The sequence below is a fragment of the Metarhizium acridum genome, assembly GCF_019434415.1.
Source record: "Metarhizium acridum strain ARSEF 324 chromosome Unknown scaffold_1, whole genome shotgun sequence".
Lineage (NCBI taxonomy): Eukaryota > Fungi > Ascomycota > Sordariomycetes > Hypocreales > Clavicipitaceae > Metarhizium > Metarhizium acridum.
The window spans coordinates 5,322,077-5,341,878 of record NW_027094015.1 but is presented as its reverse complement, the minus strand read 5'-3'; the positions used below and the strand labels follow the sequence as shown (position 1 = coordinate 5,341,878).

The 19,802-nt window shown below is 50.9% G+C and overlaps 7 protein-coding genes across 7 annotated transcripts; 4 read left to right on the top strand and 3 right to left on the bottom strand.

Moving 5' to 3' along the window:
• Positions 1-1,515: 1,515 nt before the first annotated feature.
• Positions 1,516-2,196, top strand: J3458_001680 (uncharacterized protein; the record flags this gene model as incomplete). Its single annotated transcript, XM_066116855.1, has 1 exon — positions 1,516-2,196. The coding sequence occupies one exon, from the start codon at positions 1,516-1,518 to the stop codon at positions 2,194-2,196; it is 681 nt and encodes a 226-aa protein (XP_065978741.1).
• A 154-nt stretch (positions 2,197-2,350) lies between these two features.
• J3458_001679 (uncharacterized protein) lies at positions 2,351-3,651 on the top strand. The gene has a single exon (XM_007814193.2). The coding sequence runs from the start codon at positions 2,417-2,419 to the stop codon at positions 3,452-3,454; it is 1,038 nt and encodes a 345-aa protein (XP_007812384.2). The 5' UTR covers positions 2,351-2,416; the 3' UTR covers positions 3,455-3,651.
• Positions 3,652-3,928: 277 nt separating this feature from the next.
• trs31_1 (protein particle complex subunit) lies at positions 3,929-4,673 on the top strand (the record flags this gene model as incomplete). Its single annotated transcript, XM_007814194.1, has 2 exons — positions 3,929-4,128; positions 4,232-4,673. 2 exons carry the CDS (start codon positions 3,929-3,931, stop codon positions 4,671-4,673), a joined length of 642 nt encoding a protein of 213 aa, XP_007812385.1.
• Positions 4,674-4,961: 288 nt separating this feature from the next.
• On the bottom strand, positions 4,962-5,439 carry J3458_001677 (uncharacterized protein; the record flags this gene model as incomplete). The annotated part of the gene is made up of 2 exons (XM_007814195.2): positions 4,962-5,252; positions 5,362-5,439. 2 exons carry the CDS (start codon positions 5,437-5,439, stop codon positions 4,962-4,964), a joined length of 369 nt encoding a protein of 122 aa, XP_007812386.2.
• An 890-nt stretch (positions 5,440-6,329) lies between these two features.
• On the bottom strand, positions 6,330-8,409 carry ERG12_1 (Mevalonate kinase). Its single transcript, XM_007814196.2, has 2 exons — positions 7,978-8,409; positions 6,330-7,897 (listed from the first exon to the last, which is right to left on the bottom strand). Exons 1-2 carry the CDS (start codon positions 8,167-8,169, stop codon positions 6,617-6,619), a joined length of 1,473 nt encoding a protein of 490 aa, XP_007812387.1. The 5' UTR covers positions 8,170-8,409; the 3' UTR covers positions 6,330-6,616.
• A 666-nt stretch (positions 8,410-9,075) lies between these two features.
• Positions 9,076-13,147, bottom strand: J3458_001675 (uncharacterized protein). Its single transcript, XM_066116854.1, has one exon. It carries the CDS (start codon positions 12,445-12,447, stop codon positions 9,286-9,288), a length of 3,162 nt encoding a protein of 1,053 aa, XP_065978740.1. The 5' UTR covers positions 12,448-13,147; the 3' UTR covers positions 9,076-9,285.
• A 1,755-nt stretch (positions 13,148-14,902) lies between these two features.
• J3458_001674 (uncharacterized protein) lies at positions 14,903-16,317 on the top strand (the record flags this gene model as incomplete). The annotated part of the gene is made up of 3 exons (XM_066116853.1): positions 14,903-15,461; positions 15,563-15,972; positions 16,120-16,317. 3 exons carry the CDS (start codon positions 14,903-14,905, stop codon positions 16,315-16,317), a joined length of 1,167 nt encoding a protein of 388 aa, XP_065978739.1.
• Positions 16,318-19,802: the final 3,485 nt, after the last annotated feature.

Here is a 19,802-nt window from a genome sequence, read left to right as displayed (position 1 = left end):
GTGACCTGTTGTGTCCGTTGCGTTCACTGACGGTACGATAATGGCAGACCAGCATTTCCCTTGTCTACGTGCCGGCAATTCCATGTGCAAAAGAGAAGGTAAAAGGACGCTTGCGGCCGCGGTCAACTCGCTGCCACAGCCACATATGAGATACGAGTCAGCGACAAAGTCAAGTTGCCTTCGCATTCTGTGTTTTGGCGTGAAAAGCCTCCAGCCAAGCGAATGCCACACTCCTAGATACAACAGCCCCATCGTCCGCTTCACTATTCAGGGCTGGTAGCATCACGCATGACATTCACACAGGCATGTATAATGTAGACGACATGCAGTAGGACCAACTCATGGATGGCACTACACCGGACCAACCAACAAACTCATCTCCAGCCATCATCCACCCACCGGATGTCGGGTGTTGCCGACACGTCACACGCACTTTTCAGCATGGAATTCCTAAAGGGTGCCTTGTTTGTCCCCTCTGCACTGTAACAAGATCCATGGCTCAAGCTGCCTGTTAAACGTGGTTGGATGCCGGCTCGCATCAGGCCAAGTTTCTGACAAAAGTTGGTCGAGGTCAAAGGAACGAGGTAACAGGGAAGAATTGCCAAACAGCGGTCCTGGGCAGCCGATTAGTGCCCAAACTTTTGGTGAACAGATCAAGGCATGCGGAGAGTGGTCATCGCCGTGAGCATCGTGTCAGGCGCGCGTCAGATGCACAGCAGTGGCTCTGCTTGAGCCATTCAAAACGAAGAGTTGGTTCACATTGATTCGACGTCGAACATGAAGTGGCCCTTTTAACTGACTCGAGTTTTGCGTCTGTCCATGTTCTATTCTATCTTCGTGATATCAGAACAATGCCGCCCGGGTCTTGGTGACCATGTGAGAGTGCGCCGAATGATTGGTTGTCCAGCCGAAAATGAACAAAAACTAGAAACTCATCAGGCGCAAGGAGCACCAGTGACCCTATTGAACTGGGGGAGTCCGCATTGGTGTACATCAGGCTGAGCTGAATGGGACAGCGTGTAGGCATCGTCGGCCGTACATACAACAGGATCCAGGACATTTTGGCCATTTGGTCAGGGCTGTGACTGGCCGTACCGAGTGTTCGTGGGCCGTTTCGAGTCGCACAGGACTATGCTCTGCGCGGTCCATGCAGTCCTTATATGATTGATGGCAGTGTCAACTTTGTCCACGCTTTGTTCAAACGCTGATTGCACACCAGCCCAGTTTACCACCTAGGCAATAAATCCTTGAAACATGTAGGCATTCAACCACCACGCAATAAGAAGTTGCCTCAACCTTTGGGCGGCGCTTAGTTCATGACGAGTATGGCCCGCAAGCGGACAGGCAATCAAGGGTCATGAGTAAAGACTTCGCCAATTCTCTACAGTTAATGAGTGAACTCGTCGCCAATGCAAACCACACAAATACTTGGCACGGAAATATGTGCCGGACAATCAGGCTGGGGTCTTGCTACTGTTTTCTCCCAGTTCAGCAAGACGTGCTCGATCTATTTAAATGGAGGCTGGGGCCGTTTTACCTCCTCACCATCACGGATCACCGGCTCCCAATTCTCTCACCAATTGTCTCACCAATCCTCTCACCAATCCTCTCACTTCTAATCCTCTCACCAAGATGGGTTCCGAGGTTCCTCCTACCTCCCAGCGCGGCTTTGGTCCGACTAGAGCCGAAGGTCAATCGGGCCCTTTGCCGGCGGATATCTTCAACAGCCTTCTTGCCACCGCTGGCCGAGCATCACCACTGACGCAATTCTTTTTTTTCATGTACCAGATGCTTGGTTTGCGACTGGGACCAGATCTATCAGTTATCCTGACGTTTCTTGGTGTGTTCTGGGTAATAATCAAGATGGGCAGCCAAGCGTACACTCTGGTTGACGGCTTCATCGAAAATCATTTGATGCATAGTGTAGTTGTCCCCCGGGAAGATGAAATCTACACTCATGTCATGAAGTGGCTGTCCAAGCAGGAACGCGTGGTTAAGGGCTCGTGCCTCGTGGTCCAGACCGTGAAGAACAGCGACCGCGACGACGACGACAACGACGACGACGACGAGGATCTTGAAAATGCAGTCGACTTCACATCCGGTGATGATGAAGACTCCAGTCAGCGACACCTCAACTTCTCGAAGCTGGTATCCAAAGTAGTAGGACTGCAACTCTCACTGTGCCACCATGTTTGATTGCTGACCCTTTCTGCAGCGTCATCGATACTACCCAGCGATAGGGAAGACCAGGTTCTGGTATAAAAACCAAAACTTTGTCGTACATCGCACGAGGATAGTTATGCCAACTTCTTTCTTCGAGCCGAGTATGCATATTGAAGAGATCAAAATATCCTGTTTGTGGAGTTCGAGGCGTATGTTCAGCACCACAAGCCCTAAGTAAGACTCAACTAACGCTATGCTAGAGCCTATCGCCAAATTGATACTCGAAGCCACAGAGATGTACTGCAACGATATGAAGAAGAAGACCATAATATATCGACCCGAGCTTATGGAACACATCCACAGAGCCACTTCATGGAAGGTAGCCACAATGCGTCCCAAGCGATCCATGGCAACAATTATGCTTCCCGACGAGATAAAAAATCTCGTTTTGAATGACATGATAGAATTCCTAAAACCCCAAACTGCACGTTGGTATGCTGATCGTGGTATCCCCTGGCGCCGAGGATACCTCTTTTTTGGGCCGCCGGGGACCGGAAAGACGAGTTTTGTCGCTGCGATAGCCGCACATCTTGGGCTTGATGTGCATATTCTTGATCTGACTGAGCCTCATATGACGGATGCAAATCTTTTGAGACTCTTTCGTACTCTTCCTCCACGGCGCATCGCTCTGATAGAAGATATTGATGTATCGGGTATACAACGCGATGGAGATTCGAAAGGCGCCGAGACGAATCGAGTGGCAGCCAATAGGAGATTCATGATCACCGAAAGCTTTTCCTTTAGTGGTCTTTTGAATGCTATTGATGGTATGGCAGCGGAGGAGGGTCGCATCCTTATTATGACGACAAACAAGCGCGAGTTACTAGATGAAGCCCTTAGCCGTCCTGGCCGCGTGGATATCCAGATTGAGTTCCATAACGCCACAAGCCAGCAATCCGAGGCATTATACTGCCAGATATATGGGGATTTCACTCCCCTGAAGCCAAACAACGGGGCTCTGCCAGCTAAGAAGGGAATCAAGGATCAAAAAGACGACAAAGATGAGAAGCTGGTAGCAAGTGCAGCATCGCAGATCGACAAAGTCGCCGTGTCGCCAGAGGAAATCAAAAGACTTTCAAAGGAATTCAGCAAAAAGATTCCAGACTTCTTGTGTTCCCCCGCCGAGATCCAGGAGTTTCTGCTCTGTCGAAAGAAACATCCTCAAAAGGCATTGGATGATGTGGAACGTTGGGTGGAGGGGATGGCCAAGCGAAAGAACTCTGGGTTCTAATCTTCGGATGGTGCATTAGATTGACGTCAACGTGGGAAGTGGGTACTTGCCCACCCTGAAATGGAGGAAGGAGCGGTGCCATCAGGGCGGTTGCAGGATCTGAAAAGTCAAGCGTGCCTAGGACTGCTGAAGTACACGAGTATGCAAACTTGGAAGAGTAATTTTATTTTGTTTTTCAATGTTAGTTTTTAAAGGGTCAGAACAACTGAAAGAATAGAATTGACAAGTACGATGGAAACTCTACATCATTTTGTAGAATCATGCTTCAGTCCGGGCAGAAGCAGCGGCTACCCGGCACGCCTATTTTTAAAGGCCCAATGCCGCCCCACCACACGACATCGCGCTGCAAGCTATCCACGACAGCTTTCCCCCGTCTCCAATATCATCAATTCGACGACGGGGACAAGCCTGGCCATGCCAAACCCCTCCGCTCCAGACTAGCACACGTACGCACACACATACACACACCTGACCATGTCAAATATACAGCCCACAGCCCAAGGCACGAAAGAGACGGGGCTGCGCGTGCCCAGCAATGGCAAGACAATCTACCACCGCCCGCTCAACCGCACCAAGACGGCCGAGCTGAGCCAAGCGAGCTTCGCCTACCTGTTCAGCGAGATGGTCACCTATGCGCAAAGAAGGGTAAAGGGTATCCAAGAACTCGAGCAGCGGTATGTGCGCCCAAACCCACATTCGACCGTGATCTCCAAGGGAAAAAAAAAAAGGAACAAAGGGAGACAAACGAAAGGCCAACTAAAACCTCGTTTGACCCAGGCTCAACGAACAAGGACACCCCATCGGCCTCAAGCTCCTCGACCTCCTCCTCTACCGCGAGCCGCCGCGCTCGCAGCTGCGCCCCCTGAGCATCATTTCCCTCTTGCACTTCATCAAGCAGAATGTGTGGCAGCACCTGTTTGGCCGGCAGGCAGACCGGCTGGAAAAGTCCAACAACCCTGACACGCCCGACGAGTACATGATTATCGACAACGAACCGCTCGTCAACCAGTACATCAGTGTGCCGCGCGAGATGAGCCAGCTGAATTGCGCGGCGTTTGTAGCCGGCGTCGTCGAGGGCGTTTGTGACGGGGCGGATTTCCCGGCCAGGGTGACGGCGCATACCGTTGGCGAGGGGGACATGTGGCCTGGCAAAACGGTGTTTTTGGTCAAGTTTAGGAGCGAGGTTGTTGAGCGGGACGGGCTTCTGGGGAAGAGTTGACTTTTTTTTTCTTTTTCTTTTCCGTTTTCAATTTCCTTTGAAGCGGGGAGGAAAGTGACAACGTTGGGCGTTTTTGGTGTTGTGTCTGGATTTGTGTTTGGTTCGGGTTTACTGGGGAGTGATATCCTGTCGTGGCATGTGCTTGTATTCATAAACGCCGCGCTGAATGAGAGGCTCATAACCATGGTCGTTTCTGACCTCGGTGGCAAGGAACAATGCTGCTGATATCGTCTCTACCAGCGTCTCTATCTCCACGTGTGAGACTTAACCACCATAACATACCTGAGTCTACCTAGGCATACATTTCCCGCTCACGCCCTTTGGCGGCCCCCTCTTCATCAACTCCCCCAGCCCCAAGTCCTTCCACGCCGCCCCCCTTACCTCCTTTGTCGCACGCGTGATTCCAAACGCAGCATGCTGATCTGGCACCACGTCATCCTCGTCCTCCGGATTCAGCGGCTGGTGCTGCGGCGGCACAAAGATTTCATCCGAGGGGAGCTTGTCCTTGCAAAAGTCTTCAAAGAGGTCTGCGTTGGAGGCCGTTGACATGTGTACGTATGTAAAGGATGAGTCCTTATTCTACGCGTACGTGTGTTAGTGATGATACTCGCGGGTTATTTGTTTGGAGCACGAGGCTACGACACTGAGTGGTTGGTAGGGGCAAGTCGAGACGCGTCGACACACGTACCATTGCGGAAAAGTTCTCTAGGAGTCTGCGTGGTTTGGATTCTGGTTTGGGGGCAGTTTTGTCCTTGTGGACTGACATAAGTGGCAGCGGTGCGAGTGAGATATTCGGGTTGAGTAAAGTTGTTGTTGGGAAATCTGCCTCTAGTTTAGCGGCACTAATATTCCCGGTATAGCGGGTTAAAAGTGGGTTCTCGCCACTTTCAGCACTCAAGGACCCCCCTCCTTCTCTCTCCTGGGTTTAAGAGCAAGCACGCACTTCGGCCATTCGTATGGTTCACCTAAGCTTGCCTCGGAGATGTCTTTGTCTTGCACCAAAATATCGTGTGGTATCTGATCTTGCTGATATGCTGAGTGGCTGAGGCAGGACGATTCTCGTACCATGGGCTTTGCTTGTGGCCCGTCCAGAGATATTTTGTACTTCCAGCGCTCTAGAGGCTCAGAACGACGTACATCCAAGAGGCAATCCCCACACCGAATCCAGACCTCTGCCAGCTGGACTAGACCACCGACAAGAGTGCGTTCGGGCGGAACCCCATCCGCTAGCATTTGGGAATAGACTTGATGCCACAGTCGAATCAAGTTTTGCCATGATAAAGATGGAATTGATGGGTTCGTGGAGATAGATGAGGCGAAGCCGACGCCCTGCTCAACGAAAAATGCGCCGCGCATAATTCAAGACGACCGTGACCGTCCGTTCGTTCAGGTATCGAGATGAATCTTGTCGCTTGACTGACAAACGCTCTGGTGGTGATTCTTCTGTTGCAAGTATAATATATTCCGAAGTTTCAGGCAAGGGGAAGTTCCCCCCAATTTTCCCCCATCGGTGTAACGGCATGAGACAATGTAAACGAGTCGAGCCATGGCGAATATAAAACGGAAACCAGCCCATGTCTACCCATAGTAAATGCCAATGAGCACATCAAGCGTCTAGTCACAGGGAGTCACAGGCTAGCCGAGTAGTCACCAGCTGTCCCTTCACCATAGTTGAGCCATCCTCATTACTAATTTTGCCTAACAAATAGTGTAAATACATACCGCAAGGTAAAATGCTCTAAATTAATCCCTCCAGCAAGCTCAGTCCAACCATTAGGGACTTGGTTGCCATGTAAAAAATACATCCTCCAGGGAAACGAATGTAGACGTAACGGTACACTAGTCCGACATAAGAATACATTAGCTGGGAGAATACCGAGTTCCTGAGCCGCCCGTCCTTTTCCTTTTGCCAATAATTTCTTCCTTTATTTCGAGATTCTTTTTCATCGACTTTCCATGCGCCAGAATTTCCAGCCTTCTCTTTCGCCGCCGTCCCCATGGACACCAACGAGCTTTTCGACACCTTCGGTACCTTCCGCATTGAGGAACTTCTCCAAGTCGATTTCCATGCCGCCTTCCTCATCTTCCTCAGTGCCGTTCTTCAGAATGGCAGGCCACAAAACTCCAACACCGTCGGCACCAAGCGTCGCCTCAAATTTTGCGTAGTTTTCCCTATCTAGCCGTTCCTCGAGCTTATCAAGCTTTGCTCTTGGAACGTCGGGCCGCAAAAGTGTGATTGAACAACCGCCGCCGCCGGCTCCAGTAAGCTTCGTCCAGCCGATGCCCTCGTGATCAACCAATTCGCGCACTCGTTCTAGTCGGGGGTGTGAAACACCAAGCGAGACTAGCAAACCGTGGTTAATAGTCATGAGCTCGCCGACCTTCATTAAGCTCCTCTCTTCTTCCTCGTCGAAGTCGTCGTCGGCAATCAGCTCAGCTGCGGAGCTAGCCACCTTGTCCATTGCGTCCAGAATGGATGCCACCAGCTTCGGGTGCATTTTATTCAGCTTACCCACCTTGGCAACCTCGTGAGCCGTCGACTTGGGCTGTTTGGTGTCGACAAGCAATAATGGAAGCTCTGGAAAGTCCCAAAGTGGCTTGACAGACGGCGGCTTATCGTAATCTAATATCTGGAACACCACAGCTTTGCCTTGCGTGGCCACGGTATTATCTACTCCTGAAGGATTGCCGTGAATGCACATCTCGTATACAAAGGCCCATCTATTGATGCGCTCAATCTGTAGCCGAGCCTCCTCAGGCGGCTGGTCGGGGTGAGGTCCGGATAATGTCCGTAACTGGATGAGCAGGGCAGCAGACACGCATACCGCAATGGAGGCGCTGCTTCCCAGGCCTGCGCCAATTGGTATTGTAGATCGCAAAGTGTAAAGGCAGCCAGGAAATGAGGGGGAGCCGAGCGAGAGAAAGAGGTAAAGAAAGGCAAAGGCGCCGTTTCTGTGGACTCGGCGGATGTCCTCTGGGCCGTCTGGGGAGACGTCAACATGAGGCCCGAGGGCGGCAACGAGATCGGGGTCGAGTTCGGTGACGAGGGAGTAATAGGACTTCTTCTTGGAAGGCTGCTGGAAGGTGTCCCAGGGAAGTTCGTCGATATTCCACGTGTGCACGAGGTCGATATCAGTAAATCGCAGAGAGACTGTTCTCTTAGACTTGGAGAGGGTCGTAACGTGAAGATAAGATCGTAACGAGATGGCAGCAGCAATGGCGGTCTGAGACGACGAGTGACGGTCAGCGTATGCAATTGGACGGGTTACTTGCGTATGGAATCTTGGAGGCATCATAGACTCACCTTGCCATAGACAACAGAATGCTCTCCAAAGACGATGACTTTGCCCGGCGCAGATACCATAAAGGCCGGAGCCATGGGACTGGACTGTTTTCGGTCGGCCTTTATGCGATGCACCAGAGGCCCATCGCCTTTCACACGGGGCATGCCATTGCTTGGGCCGTTGGTGCCATTGCCATGCACGCCGTTGTGCATCTCGGAACCTCGAATCACGCCTTGTCAGTCGGGTCGTTGGGGGCGGATAGTGAAGGGGGAACCTGGCTGGCGTGTGATTGTCGTTTCGAATATCCGTACTGAAAGCTATTTCCTCCTCCTGTCTCTTTCGTTGTCTGCGAAATTTCTCCCTCTTCTCTCTCTCTCTTTTCTTTATTTGTTCTTGGGGCCGAGTTGTGCTGCATAGATTCAAGGTTGCAGTCCGACGGGCCAACAGCTCTGCAGGTCATGTGGTTGAAATCAATGAGGGTGCACCTGGGCTCTACGTACTCCGTAGCAGACCCTTCAATGTTGGGCTGGGGCCTGCTCTAGTCCGGTGTGGAGGCGAGGAATCGGGCTGCGGCTCGCTGCTGCAAGGGTCGGGTGCTGAAGTGGGCAGGGCAGACTCCCAAGATAGCGTCCTGCATATGTATGTCGACTCAGCAGGATGTCAAAGAGGAAGGCTTGCAGACTGGTTTGAAAAAATGGAAAAACAGGGATACAGAGTCGTTATCTCGCCGTACGAGGGGGGACCAACAAAGATGACGCAGGAGTCAAGTTTCAATTTGCAAGATGGGCAGGCGCACATCTTGATATCTAGGTACGGAGTACTCCGTACCTAATCATTAGTTGATACCAGAGTGACAGACATTAGCCCACCAATCCACCCTCCAAGCCACCATCTACATCCCGCATTCCCAGTGGCTGAGAGACTCCTTTGGTCCCCCTTTTTTTGACTTGTTCCTCAACGACGAGACGACGATAAATAACGGAATCCGGAACGCAAATGTGAAATGTGGAGTCTTGGTAATATACAGCTCCTAATTGGGACACTACTGAAGCCGAGAAACGTGGAACATTGACGAGGAGATCCGCGGGCGTCTCGATGGTGCCTCGAAGGAAGCAGTCGGCTGTCGTCCCATCGAAACATGCATCCGATCCAGGTGCATCAACGAACAACCAACTTCCTACTTATCTAGGCCGAGTACAAAGTACCTCCTGAGGGGTGACGCTTGGGAGCGCAAACCGCCGCACTGCCTACGCGCACAAAGCACGAGTTGATACAGAAGACCTCGGCAATCTCGTCGTCTTCTTCTCCCCCCGCTTCAGAATCCTCTTCTATGATCTCGTGCTGCGAGATGTTCCTGGTCTTGCGGCTGGATCATGCGGCTTGACGTTCCACGACTTGTACGTATCCATAACCTGCCGAAGACTCTTCCCAGAGCATAAATCATCCAGACACGCCTTGGCTTTATCCACGTTCATAAACATGAACTCAGTTTTGTCGACTTTGCCGAAAAAGTAGCCCTGCGCGCTTGCAACCGCCTGGCTCAACTTATCCAAGACCTGCCAGCCTGCCAACACTTGTTGCCTGACCGTCTCAGCCTCAGCCGCCTGCAAATTCGCCAACTCTCGCTGACCCTCAGCAATACGCGCGAGGCGAACAAACTTGACCGGACTACGTCGACGTTGTATCTGCTGCATGAGCCCTTGCATGGTGCACCCAAAGGGACCTACTATAGCAGAGATGGGCTTCAACACCAAGCCGCCCATGCCCATGCCGGCGCCTTTGACAAACCCAACTACGCCTTCATTCTTGGCGCCCTGAATTGGAAGACGAATAACTCCCGTAACGCCATCATAAATCCCCCATATAAACTCCCTGCGCGAAGCTAACAGTCCGGAGCGAATGCCAGTTACCCTCGTCAATCGTCTGACGGTATCATCACCATATAGTCGCGGGGCATTGTGAAGGCCCTGAGCAAGAGCAACGATACAGAGTGCGGGAGCCCTCACGACAGCCAACCCTGTTTTACGCATACTTGTCGAAATATCCTTGCCGTACTGCCTCACGCTTGGCACCGGAGTGAGCGATAGCTTTCGCGTCTTGTTCTGCTTTTTTGCAGCCACGCTCGCCTTCTCGACTGAAGTATTCGATGACGATGGCAGTCTATTATCTCTGTTCTTCTTGTCTCTCCTTTCTCGCAGCTGGTGCCGTATCCTTCGTTTGGCTGTCTTCCCAACACGATACGGCGCGCCCGCAATACCGCTAAACACATCTCTCAGGGAGTTTTTAACTGATTCAGCTACAGCCGTTACGGGCTCGCCGGGTCCTACAAAGTCGCTCCACGCCGAGTGTCGCAGCAGACGTAGCTTCTTCCAGCAGAGTTGACCGCTATCTACTAGGATTGCCGCGGCAAGCACGCACAGTTTAATATGCGTGCCCCTAACCTCCCACACGGCGACGTCCGACTTGATTATTGAGCAGCTAAAGGTAGGAGGACCGTACAATTGGAGCTGCTTCTGGAAACTCTCCATTGTGTTTACGGCACCGTCCCCGTCACGTCTAATGGACTCTGCAATCTTGCCTGCCGCCGCCTGGGCTTCTGTGGTGAGAAGATATCGAATCCCATCAGCCAACTTATCCGCGTTAAGATGCTTGCATGGTATGGGCTGCGGGCCAGCACCAGACTTGGCTACTATGCTGCCCCAAAAGTACTGATCTCCAAAGAAGGGTACAATCATAGTTGGCAGCCCGCACTTTAATCCTATGGCTGTTGTGCCTGCCCCGCCATGATGGACACATCCCTTGACCTTCGGGAATAACCAGTCGTGCGGTATATTGTCCAGCATGAAGATGTCGTCCGGCACGTCGTCTTGACCCAGGCCACCCCAACCCCTTGAAACGAGAGCCCGAACACCGGCCTTTTTAACGGCATCAAATATCATCCTTGTGAAGGCATTTGCATTTTCCACCACGATAGACCCGAATCCTATATAGATTGGTGGCTCTCCGGCATTTAGGAAGTCCACCAGTGCCTGAGGCGGCTCAAACGTTGATGCTAGATCGAGAAACACAAACCCAGAGATGTTGATTTCCTCACCCCAGTCTGCAGGCTTTGGGATCAGGGCTGGCGACCACAAGTATGTAAACGGAATATGCATTCGATGTATTGCGTACGGAGCCCAGAAAGTAGACACGGCGTCTAGGGACAGCTTCTGCACGCGGAAGTCGTTGATTAGGTCACCTAAGCCTTGCCACGTCATCGTTTCAACAAGGGGATATGACATGAAGTTTGCATATCCTTTGTCACTCCCAGACTTGTTGCCGCCCTTGATAATAGCCAGGGGGTGCGGGAATGCTTGAGTCGGCGTGTAGGGAAAGGTGAAGACCAAATGGAGCGGGATCCCAAGAGCTTCGGCGCAGTGGATGTGTGCAAAGCTGGGCGGGTTGGCTATGATGGCATCTGCAATAAAGATATCTTCTCTTCCCTCCATGGCATCGGCTCTTAGGCTCGTCTCCTCGTCCTCGGTGCCATGGATGCAAGCTCGCCAAAACCCGTCAAACATGACAGCCATTGCTGCTCGACGTCTTCCGATTTCACCGGCTCTCAACGTCTGAAGGGTCGGGACCAGGCCGGGATTTTTCACCATGAACTCCATCAGTTCCGAGGGGTCGCCGCCCACCGAGAAGAATTCCAGTCCGGCCTCTTGTACGATCTCTCGGAAGACCGGGTGCGTGGCGATGCGAACGCGGTGGTGGAACACCTCCTTGAGGTATTTGCCTATTCGCAGGAACGGCTGGACGTCACCGCGGGACCCAACCACCATAATGAGAATGCTGACCTTTTTAGGAATCTGATGAAGCGCTGGTATAGCTTTCATCGGAACAGTGGCTCTCTTCTTGGGACGCATGCTGTGTGTCACGGCGCCCATGGCATTCGCCATGTATCCTGTCCCCTGGGTTTCGTGCACCGAGATGCTTAGCCGGCCATCTCTTTGCGCCCTGCACGTTCCTGTACAGTGTTTATTCAATCTTATGAGTTTTCGAAATCTTTTCTTGTCGGGCACGCAAGGCTTGTGACGCAGGCTCTCCAGTCGGGTGTCTACTTCCCCTTCGCTCTCGGTTGGAGACGAGTCGTTCTGGAAACTAGACGAATCCGACGCCTCGTCCTCCTCTTCTTCTATGAGGCTGTCCATCAGCGGTATCCAAGCTCTGCTTGGGATCGATTGAGCCCGCTCCCGCTTGTCTGCAAATTTGGTTGTCTGCCACATCTCCAACGCCGGGAACCTGCGCTGAAAAGATCCTCCACCTGCTGGGGAGAATTCTGAATCTTGAACCAGCGGATTGTTCTTTTGTGATTGGACTGATTCTCTTGGTTTGCTTCGGAAGCCGGTGGTCTGCAACGGGTCGAGATCATCGTCATCATTGTGGTGACGGCTCGGCATCGCAGCTGAGCTTTCAGGAGCATCCATGACGAAGTTAGGGTTGAATGCCATGGTTCCGAGCGGCGGAGAGCAGGTGCTAGTCGTGAGCTTCACAATTCTTTCTGCAGGCAGTGAGCTACTCAATCTACCGAATTAGGATGTTCTAATAAGATACGGCACAACATAACATGATATTCGACACTTTTATCATAGGCGCGCTGACGGGTCTCAATGTATCCCACTACATTCTTGGAACAAGATCCGCGGGGGCAACAATGTTGGTATCGGCATGATTGGAGTTGCGCAAATGTCCAGACCGCGAACCAAGACGCCTTGTTGCAACGCCGACGCCACTCAAGTCCAGGTTCCCACACCCTCACTCACTTACACCGCAGCTTGGCTAGCGGTCTTGCGAGACTCGGATGCCCCGGATGCTTCTCGGTGCTGCATTAGATGAGATTATCGAGAATGGCTTGCCAATAATGACCACGGTGGAAGACTTGCGGGCCTGAAGCCAGTGAGGGTTGGTGAGTGTGGCGGACTATCGAATGCTCACGACTACTACGTACTATGTTGGACATGGCGCGTCGTGGTACTGTTCGCACGGAGTACCACTATACACTGCTGGCTGAGCAACAAGAGTGTCACAGGTAGGTGTCACCTTCCCATGGGAAGTTCCCGCTTGGATAGCCACGGTGCGTGTCTCTCACTGGCTTGAATATGAAGCAAGCTTGCTGCCGGCCAATAGACTGAGCAGTGAAGTAGTCGACAGCCGTGACTAGTATGTCGTTGCTCCTGCGCATTTCATTATCAGATGTGGGATGGGTGGCTAGCTCTTCCGAAGCCTTCTATGACCATAGCTATGGCTATTGATTTTATGATGTTTCTTTTCTAAGTGGCCTTCAAACTATGACGAAACTGCGCAGTGTCACGGAGAAAAGTGCGGTTGCTTTCATGGAATATTCAAACTCGTCATGCGTCTTCAGCTTTTCGTCATATAAGGCCTCCCTTTGTAGCCCCTGCGTTAGCAGCCGCTTCGGTCTCTTTAGCGAAATCAGCTCGTAGGAGGAGACGTTCTATAGGTACTTGGGTTCATATTCATGGTAATGTATCGCATACTTGGGTGTAAAGAGCACCGCCACACAACATACCCGCAGCTGGGTGTCAAGTTTAGACGACAATTCGCCTTGATCCCTCCAGTGCTAGCCTCATGCAAAGCTTCACTTGAATATAGCAGCAGGCCTATATTGCCTCCACATACTCCGTACTAAGATATTCTATCTACTAGAACTACAAGCTAACAGCCCCAACATCGTGAGATAAGACCACGCACGGCCCTTGACGCGTATGCTTGCTCTTTACAGCTTGTCACACGCACGCTTTTGCCCAAGTTATGCATGAGCTGACGACTCCAAACTAACGTCACATCCTGACAAAAGGGATCCAAGCGTATCACCTTGCTCCCCGGCCCGACAAGACTTCGGATCCGGCACCGGACGATCTCCGTGGCGGCTTTACTTCCGCCACTATATCTGGACGTTAAGCCTCAAGGGGGATAGGTCAATGCACAAATACGAGAGAGTGAAGCCGTACGGGACACGTGAAACTCGTCAGGGATGTGAAGCGGATAGTTCACCGGTTGCTGCTGTCAGGTCAAGGTGCCCCTGTGCGTCTCGGCCGTGGAGATTCGCACAGACAATTTCCCCAGCCTACCCGGCCGTTGACTCCTCAACTCATGCTCCACCACAGGTAGTTGCGAGCGAACAATGCAACATGACTTGTCAACGAATAGCGCTTTTCTCTTTTGAGAAGAGTGCTGTCGTCAGCTTTGGCGGCCAGTTGTTGTCACCAAAGGTGTTGTAACGGGGTTGGCCACGGCTGAGAACTCGGGACCCCAACTAGAGCTCTTGATCAGGAAAATGGTTGGCTGCCATGTATACAAGGACGGGATAACTTGGCTGTTGTCTTGTGAATAGAAAGAATTTCACGGATTCAATCACCTTTGACAGCTGAGCTGGCTGATAGCGTTGCACCTGACAATTAACTCTTGAATCATTCGCCAATGACTTTATCTGGACCAGTTGGTGCTTCCGTATTTGTCGCAAGTTCGTAGATCCAGCTCGATAGATGCAAGAACCACTTGCGGTTAGCCGTTTCACAAGTTATACTACACCGCAGCATACTTTCTCGCAGGGGCTCAGCTGACGTTGCTAGATGCTTAGTTACCGTTACCCCGAGTGTCTTGGCCACCGTACATTACCTGAAACCATCTAAAATATGTATGTTACTGTCCGGAAACCAGACTGTTTTGCTTCGACACCAGAGGCGTTACAAAGAGATATTTGAGTTGGTAGTCGCTTTGTTCGTAAAACCTTGCAAAAATTAAATGAAGCTCTATATAAAGCTTCTTTGGTAGACCAGGCATTGCCGAAGAAGAAGAGGAGCTTGTCGAGTCTTTCTATTTCATTAAACATTTTTACTCTGCTCCCCCTTTTCGTAGAAGCTCTTTCGCCCTTTGAATTTCAATATGAAGGCCGCTCTTGTAATACTCTCGGCCATCTCCATGGCGAATGCCTTTCCGGGCATGTCCGACTTCCGGCATGTACGCCGTGCGCAAGACGAGGAGAATACCAAGAAACTACCTGGGGACTTGGAGGGTCAAGACGAAAGCACCATGTCTGAGACTGGGAAGCTCATCAAGAATATCTTGCAAGGCAACGAAACTCCTCAAGACCTGACCACGGCTTATTCTTCGGTTCCGGACCAGAACTCAGCCGAGTGCAAGGCCGACAAGTGTTGCATATGGAAGCACATCGCGGATGAGATGAAGTCCAAGATGACGGGGGACGCCGGACGTTGCAACAACCTTGCGAGACAATGTATTCGCATGGGGTTTCATGACGCAGCAACCTGGTCTTTAGACACGGGCAAAGACGGCGGCGCGGACGGGTCATTGGTTCTAGCTAGAGAATGTTTTGACCGCCAGGTAAACAATGGAGTGACAGACGGTTGTAATCAGATGCAGGCTTGGTTTGACACATACAAGTCGTTTGGTGTCAGCATGGCAGATCTGATCCAGATGGGCGGTACGTTTTGCACAGCACACCCATATTGCCTCCCACCAGAGAGTTTCCAGGTGGACAAAAGATGATGGGAGTTGTTGCTAACACGTCAACTGGTCCTCCAGCCAACGTTGCCACGGTTGTCTGCCCCCTCGGACCCCGTGTCCGCAGCTTTGTTGGGCGCAAAGACAACTCCAACCCATCACCAGACGGCCTTTTGCCATCGGCGTTTGACTCGGCCGATCAACTGATTTCTCTCTTCGCCAACAAGACAATCAGTGCCAGCCAGCTCGTGGCCCTGGTCGGCGCCCACACCACCAGCCAGCAGTTCTTTGTTGATGCCAACCGCGCCGGAGACCCTCAGGACAGCACCCCCGGCGTATGGGACACCAACTTTTACGGAGAGACCACCGACGCCAGTTCGCCCAAGCAAGTATTCAAGTTTCAAAGCGATATCAACCTGTCTCAAGATTCTAGGACCACGGGTGCTTGGACGGCGTTTACCGGGACACAAGGACAGCGTCCTTGGAATGGGGTAAGTGACACCACAAAAATATATATATATATATATATATATATATATATATATATGAGCTTTATCTCTTCGGCCTCCCAAAGTGCTCGCAGTAGAATCAGTCCATGTTTCTTATATATTTTTTATATTCTGACGTTTTTATTCTAGGCCTATGCTGCGGCGTACGTTCGAATGAGCATGTTGGGCGTGTATAATACCAATGACTTGACCGAGTGCACAAAGGCGCTCCCGCTGCCCATCACTTCGTTCTCATCTCCCGATGCCGCGGCCTTGGCTGACTTTGCAAACGGCGGCGCGCCTGATGCCGCCAAGAACGCTTCCAATGGAGATGTTATTGTAGTGTAGCGCTGATTGGATGCTTTGCAAGATGTTGTTTGTTGCACAGGTGCTCTGAGCGAAGTCTGGCAGGTTACGAGACGGAGGCTTAGACGCATTTTGCCGGATAAAACTGCCACAGTTTATCCAATAAGAATACTTGACGTAATTACCGGAATGTTCTGAAATGATAAATACGAGGAGTTTCGATGGCTGGGAAAGATGAATGACGTGAGTTGTTCCAGTCCCGTGTTGCGCTGTCTTCATCATGTGTCTTGTCCTTCTGCAGAAATGCAAAGGGCAAAAATTGCCCTCTTTTTATCACGGACACCCAAGTTGACAGCCATATCCGACATGTAGCAGGATATTCTTGATAGAGTGGGTTTTGGTTTCTAGTATCTGGTTTAAAACGTGAGAGTGCTGTACGCGCGGTTATAAATGCCAATCAACTACTAGATTTGAAATGAATAAATATGTATACAGACTTATTTTGTACATTTCTTAATTTATCACGAAAATTAACAGCTTTATTCGAGCTGTGAATAACTATCTAGCCCAAATAGTTAACGTACTCATTCTTCTGTTGAACGGCAGCAATATGCAGGCGAATGCCCTGCATGCTAGTTACCCTGCGAGGCCCAAGAAGAATGAGTTTCATTGAACTGGGTAGACTCGAAGGGAGCGAGGCTACGAAATGCCATATACCACGTTCGACCTACGAACCGTTGCTTCAATGGTCGGAAGAAAACGCAGACTCGGCCCGTGTGGTAACGAGGGAATAAAAAGCCATATTCTCAGCAACTAGAAATATTTCAAGACAATATGGACTTTATATATATTCTCGCTTGCGTACGCTGGTCTTTTAATTCAAAGCTATTAAATCGCATTACAAAGCTCCAACTGCTCCTGTCTCGAGAAGGTATGAAATACAAGAACCAACTCATAGCGTCTGATTGAGACTCCAACGCGCTCTATTTCAGCTACTATCACGGCACGATCCAATACATGTGACCACGGCCACTAGGTAAGTCTGGTTTCGGGCCAGTGCATGTTCCAATGCTTCTACAAATAGAGGTAATAGTGTCCAGCAATACCACGTGCAGGCAACGTGTTGTCTGTTGTCCACGGCACTTGTACGTGCCGCCGACGTAACCCATTGCCTCGGTCTGTAGATGCCCAGGCATTCAATGCCACATAGTAGAGGGCCATGAGCTGTTGAGGATGTTGAGGATGCAGCAAGCTCTACAAGGGATACCAGTAAGCCAACATATCTACCAACTGTATTTACCACAGCATCCATAGACACAGTTTGGAGAATTCTTCTTCCTCAAACGGAGCGTCCTCGAGATGCGGTCTTAGTAAAGAACGTAAAGCCACTGCCTTTTCTCTACAAGCTGTTGATTCGGCGAGCATGTCTCGAACTGCATAGACTTTCGAAAGCTTGTATAAAGCTCGAGTCCGTTGGCCATTTCCCTCGACAAACGTCTCAGATATGCCAGTAACGTCTTGGAGCAGTTTCCTGAAAGGTCAGTACTAACACGTGCTTGGTTGCCAGAGACGTGGCCATGGAAGCGGGAGCAAAGAGCGGAGTGACTCGTCGCAAGGTCGCCCAAATGAGGGATGCTACCACGCTCCAATGAGAGTGGAATGATACGAAGTTGTGGTGTGTTGGTCGAAAAAGGTCATTCATTGAATAAGACCCCTAGCAAGCCACCGGCGCTTTGTCTCACAGTACGGGCATCAAATACCTTCTTTGCGTGTGACGGGCTGACGCTCCAAGCGCTGCGGATCGGACCGAAGCGTTCCCTGCACTGGGTCTTGATTAGGGAGACATAAAATGTCCTTGGAAATAATGGCTAGGCATCTATACATGACCTGGCTTGGAATGGGCACTTACTGCCGCTGTCTTGTCGTCCTTCCTTATAGCCAAAATTAGGAGCCTTGTGCTAGCCCAGAATCAGCAACTATCGATGGCATCACAGAGACACTTGTTGAGCTTGGGATATCTATCAAGGATATTTACGAAGCCTACCAGTCAGCCACACAGCTCGTCTTTGCTATATAGGATGGCAGACAATGCTCTACAAGCCCGATCTTCTCTCCCATGCGAACGGAGCATTCAGTATCCTTGACGAGACGGATGGCTACCAAGGTGAAGCGCGAGTCTGTCTCGTTCAGTATCCACACTCGGGAAAACAAGACTTACCTAGTTTTCTTCTTGGGTTCGGCATGATGCTCCCACCCCGAGAATATTGCGCCTTCGACGACGCAGATGAGAAGAAGCTGTTTGACAAGACCAAAAAGATCACCCCAAAGGACCTTAATGCCCACCTGTTGACCAAGATTTGTGGCATTAGCTTCCATGGGTCGACTCTCTTTCTTGTCATGTCGAGTTGGATAGACTTTCTGGCACTCTCTTTCTTTATCGATATCCCTCATTCTGCGTCTCGACTCTTCAACAGCGAAGTACGCAGGGGCAAGAAAATGATGTTATTCATCGCTGTGGGTTCAAAAATCCTGGACCTATGCCGTGAGCAAGCGAGAGGGATATAACGGAGCTGCTTCAGGAGATCTTACTTTCCTATCGGCTGCTCTTTGGTCAAAGTAGGCGATCAAGGAACCTATTTGGCCAGCTGCGACCCTTCCAAGGTATTCCAAACAGTTAATTTGTAGCATGGAGAAGTTGAAGTGCCCAATTAGGCTAATCGAGCGGGAGGAGTGTGATTTGGCTGGAGACTTCTCGCACTTTCGGAGTAGAATGCTACAACTAAACAGTTACGCATCAAGCAAGGAGCCTCGCTCCATCCTTCAGCTATGGCGGGATAAGGGCGACTCTACTGCTTGGATCGCGTTTTGGAGTGTCTGATTTTCGGCTCGGTGAGTATACTCTTAGGTGTGGTGCAGGCAGTATTTCAGATTCTGCAATATGTCCAAGGGACTAGGTAGGGTGGGACTTAAACAAGACTCAAGAGGTCTTTGTATTCATGCTGAACCAAGTTGTTGTTCGCTCCACCCAGCTTGCAATCACGCCTTCGACCGTTGACCGTTGGTTCGTACTCCTTCAAAGTGATTGTGTCCCCATCACGAAACGTTTTGGCTTGGACAAAGACGAGCGGAGGGGGTTTATTCACAACCACCGTCTCTCGCCACTCGATATCATCACCGTCTATACTTGACAAATTCTCATAGTATGTTCGACAGCCTTCCGCATCTGCTGTGCATCGAAACATGCAGATGCAAGAGCATCTTTCCCAAGGCCGGTTTCCCATGTGTACGAATTTTGGACCGGTCCACTCGAACTGTCAAACGCTGTTTGGGCCTATTGTGCGAAATCGTCATGACACCACCACCGTCAAGAAGCAAGCACTTCAGTATGGCAAAGTGAGCCTATATGGTCATAACTTATAAGCAAAGCAGCCTCTGTTGCGAATGCGCATATTTCGGTTAATACTTACCCGACTGTGCGCCTCGCCCCATTTCTAAGAAGTAGAGATGTTGGAAGTCAATTTTCCCTC

Bases quoted from the DNA above. Each gene is read 5' to 3' on its own strand.
- J3458_001679 (XM_007814193.2), top strand. From the start codon at position 2,417: ATGCTAGAGCCTATCGCCAAATTGATACTCGAAGCCACAGAGATGTAC.
- ERG12_1 (XM_007814196.2), bottom strand. From the start codon at position 8,169: ATGCACAACGGCGTGCATGGCAATGGCACCAACGGCCCAAGCAATGGC. The intron at 7,898-7,977 runs GTGAGTCTATGA...TCGTCGTCTCAG, and splicing joins ATTCTGTTGTCTATGGCAAG to ACCGCCATTGCTGCTGCCAT.
- J3458_001675 (XM_066116854.1), bottom strand. From the start codon at position 12,447: ATGGCATTCAACCCTAACTTCGTCATGGATGCTCCTGAAAGCTCAGCT.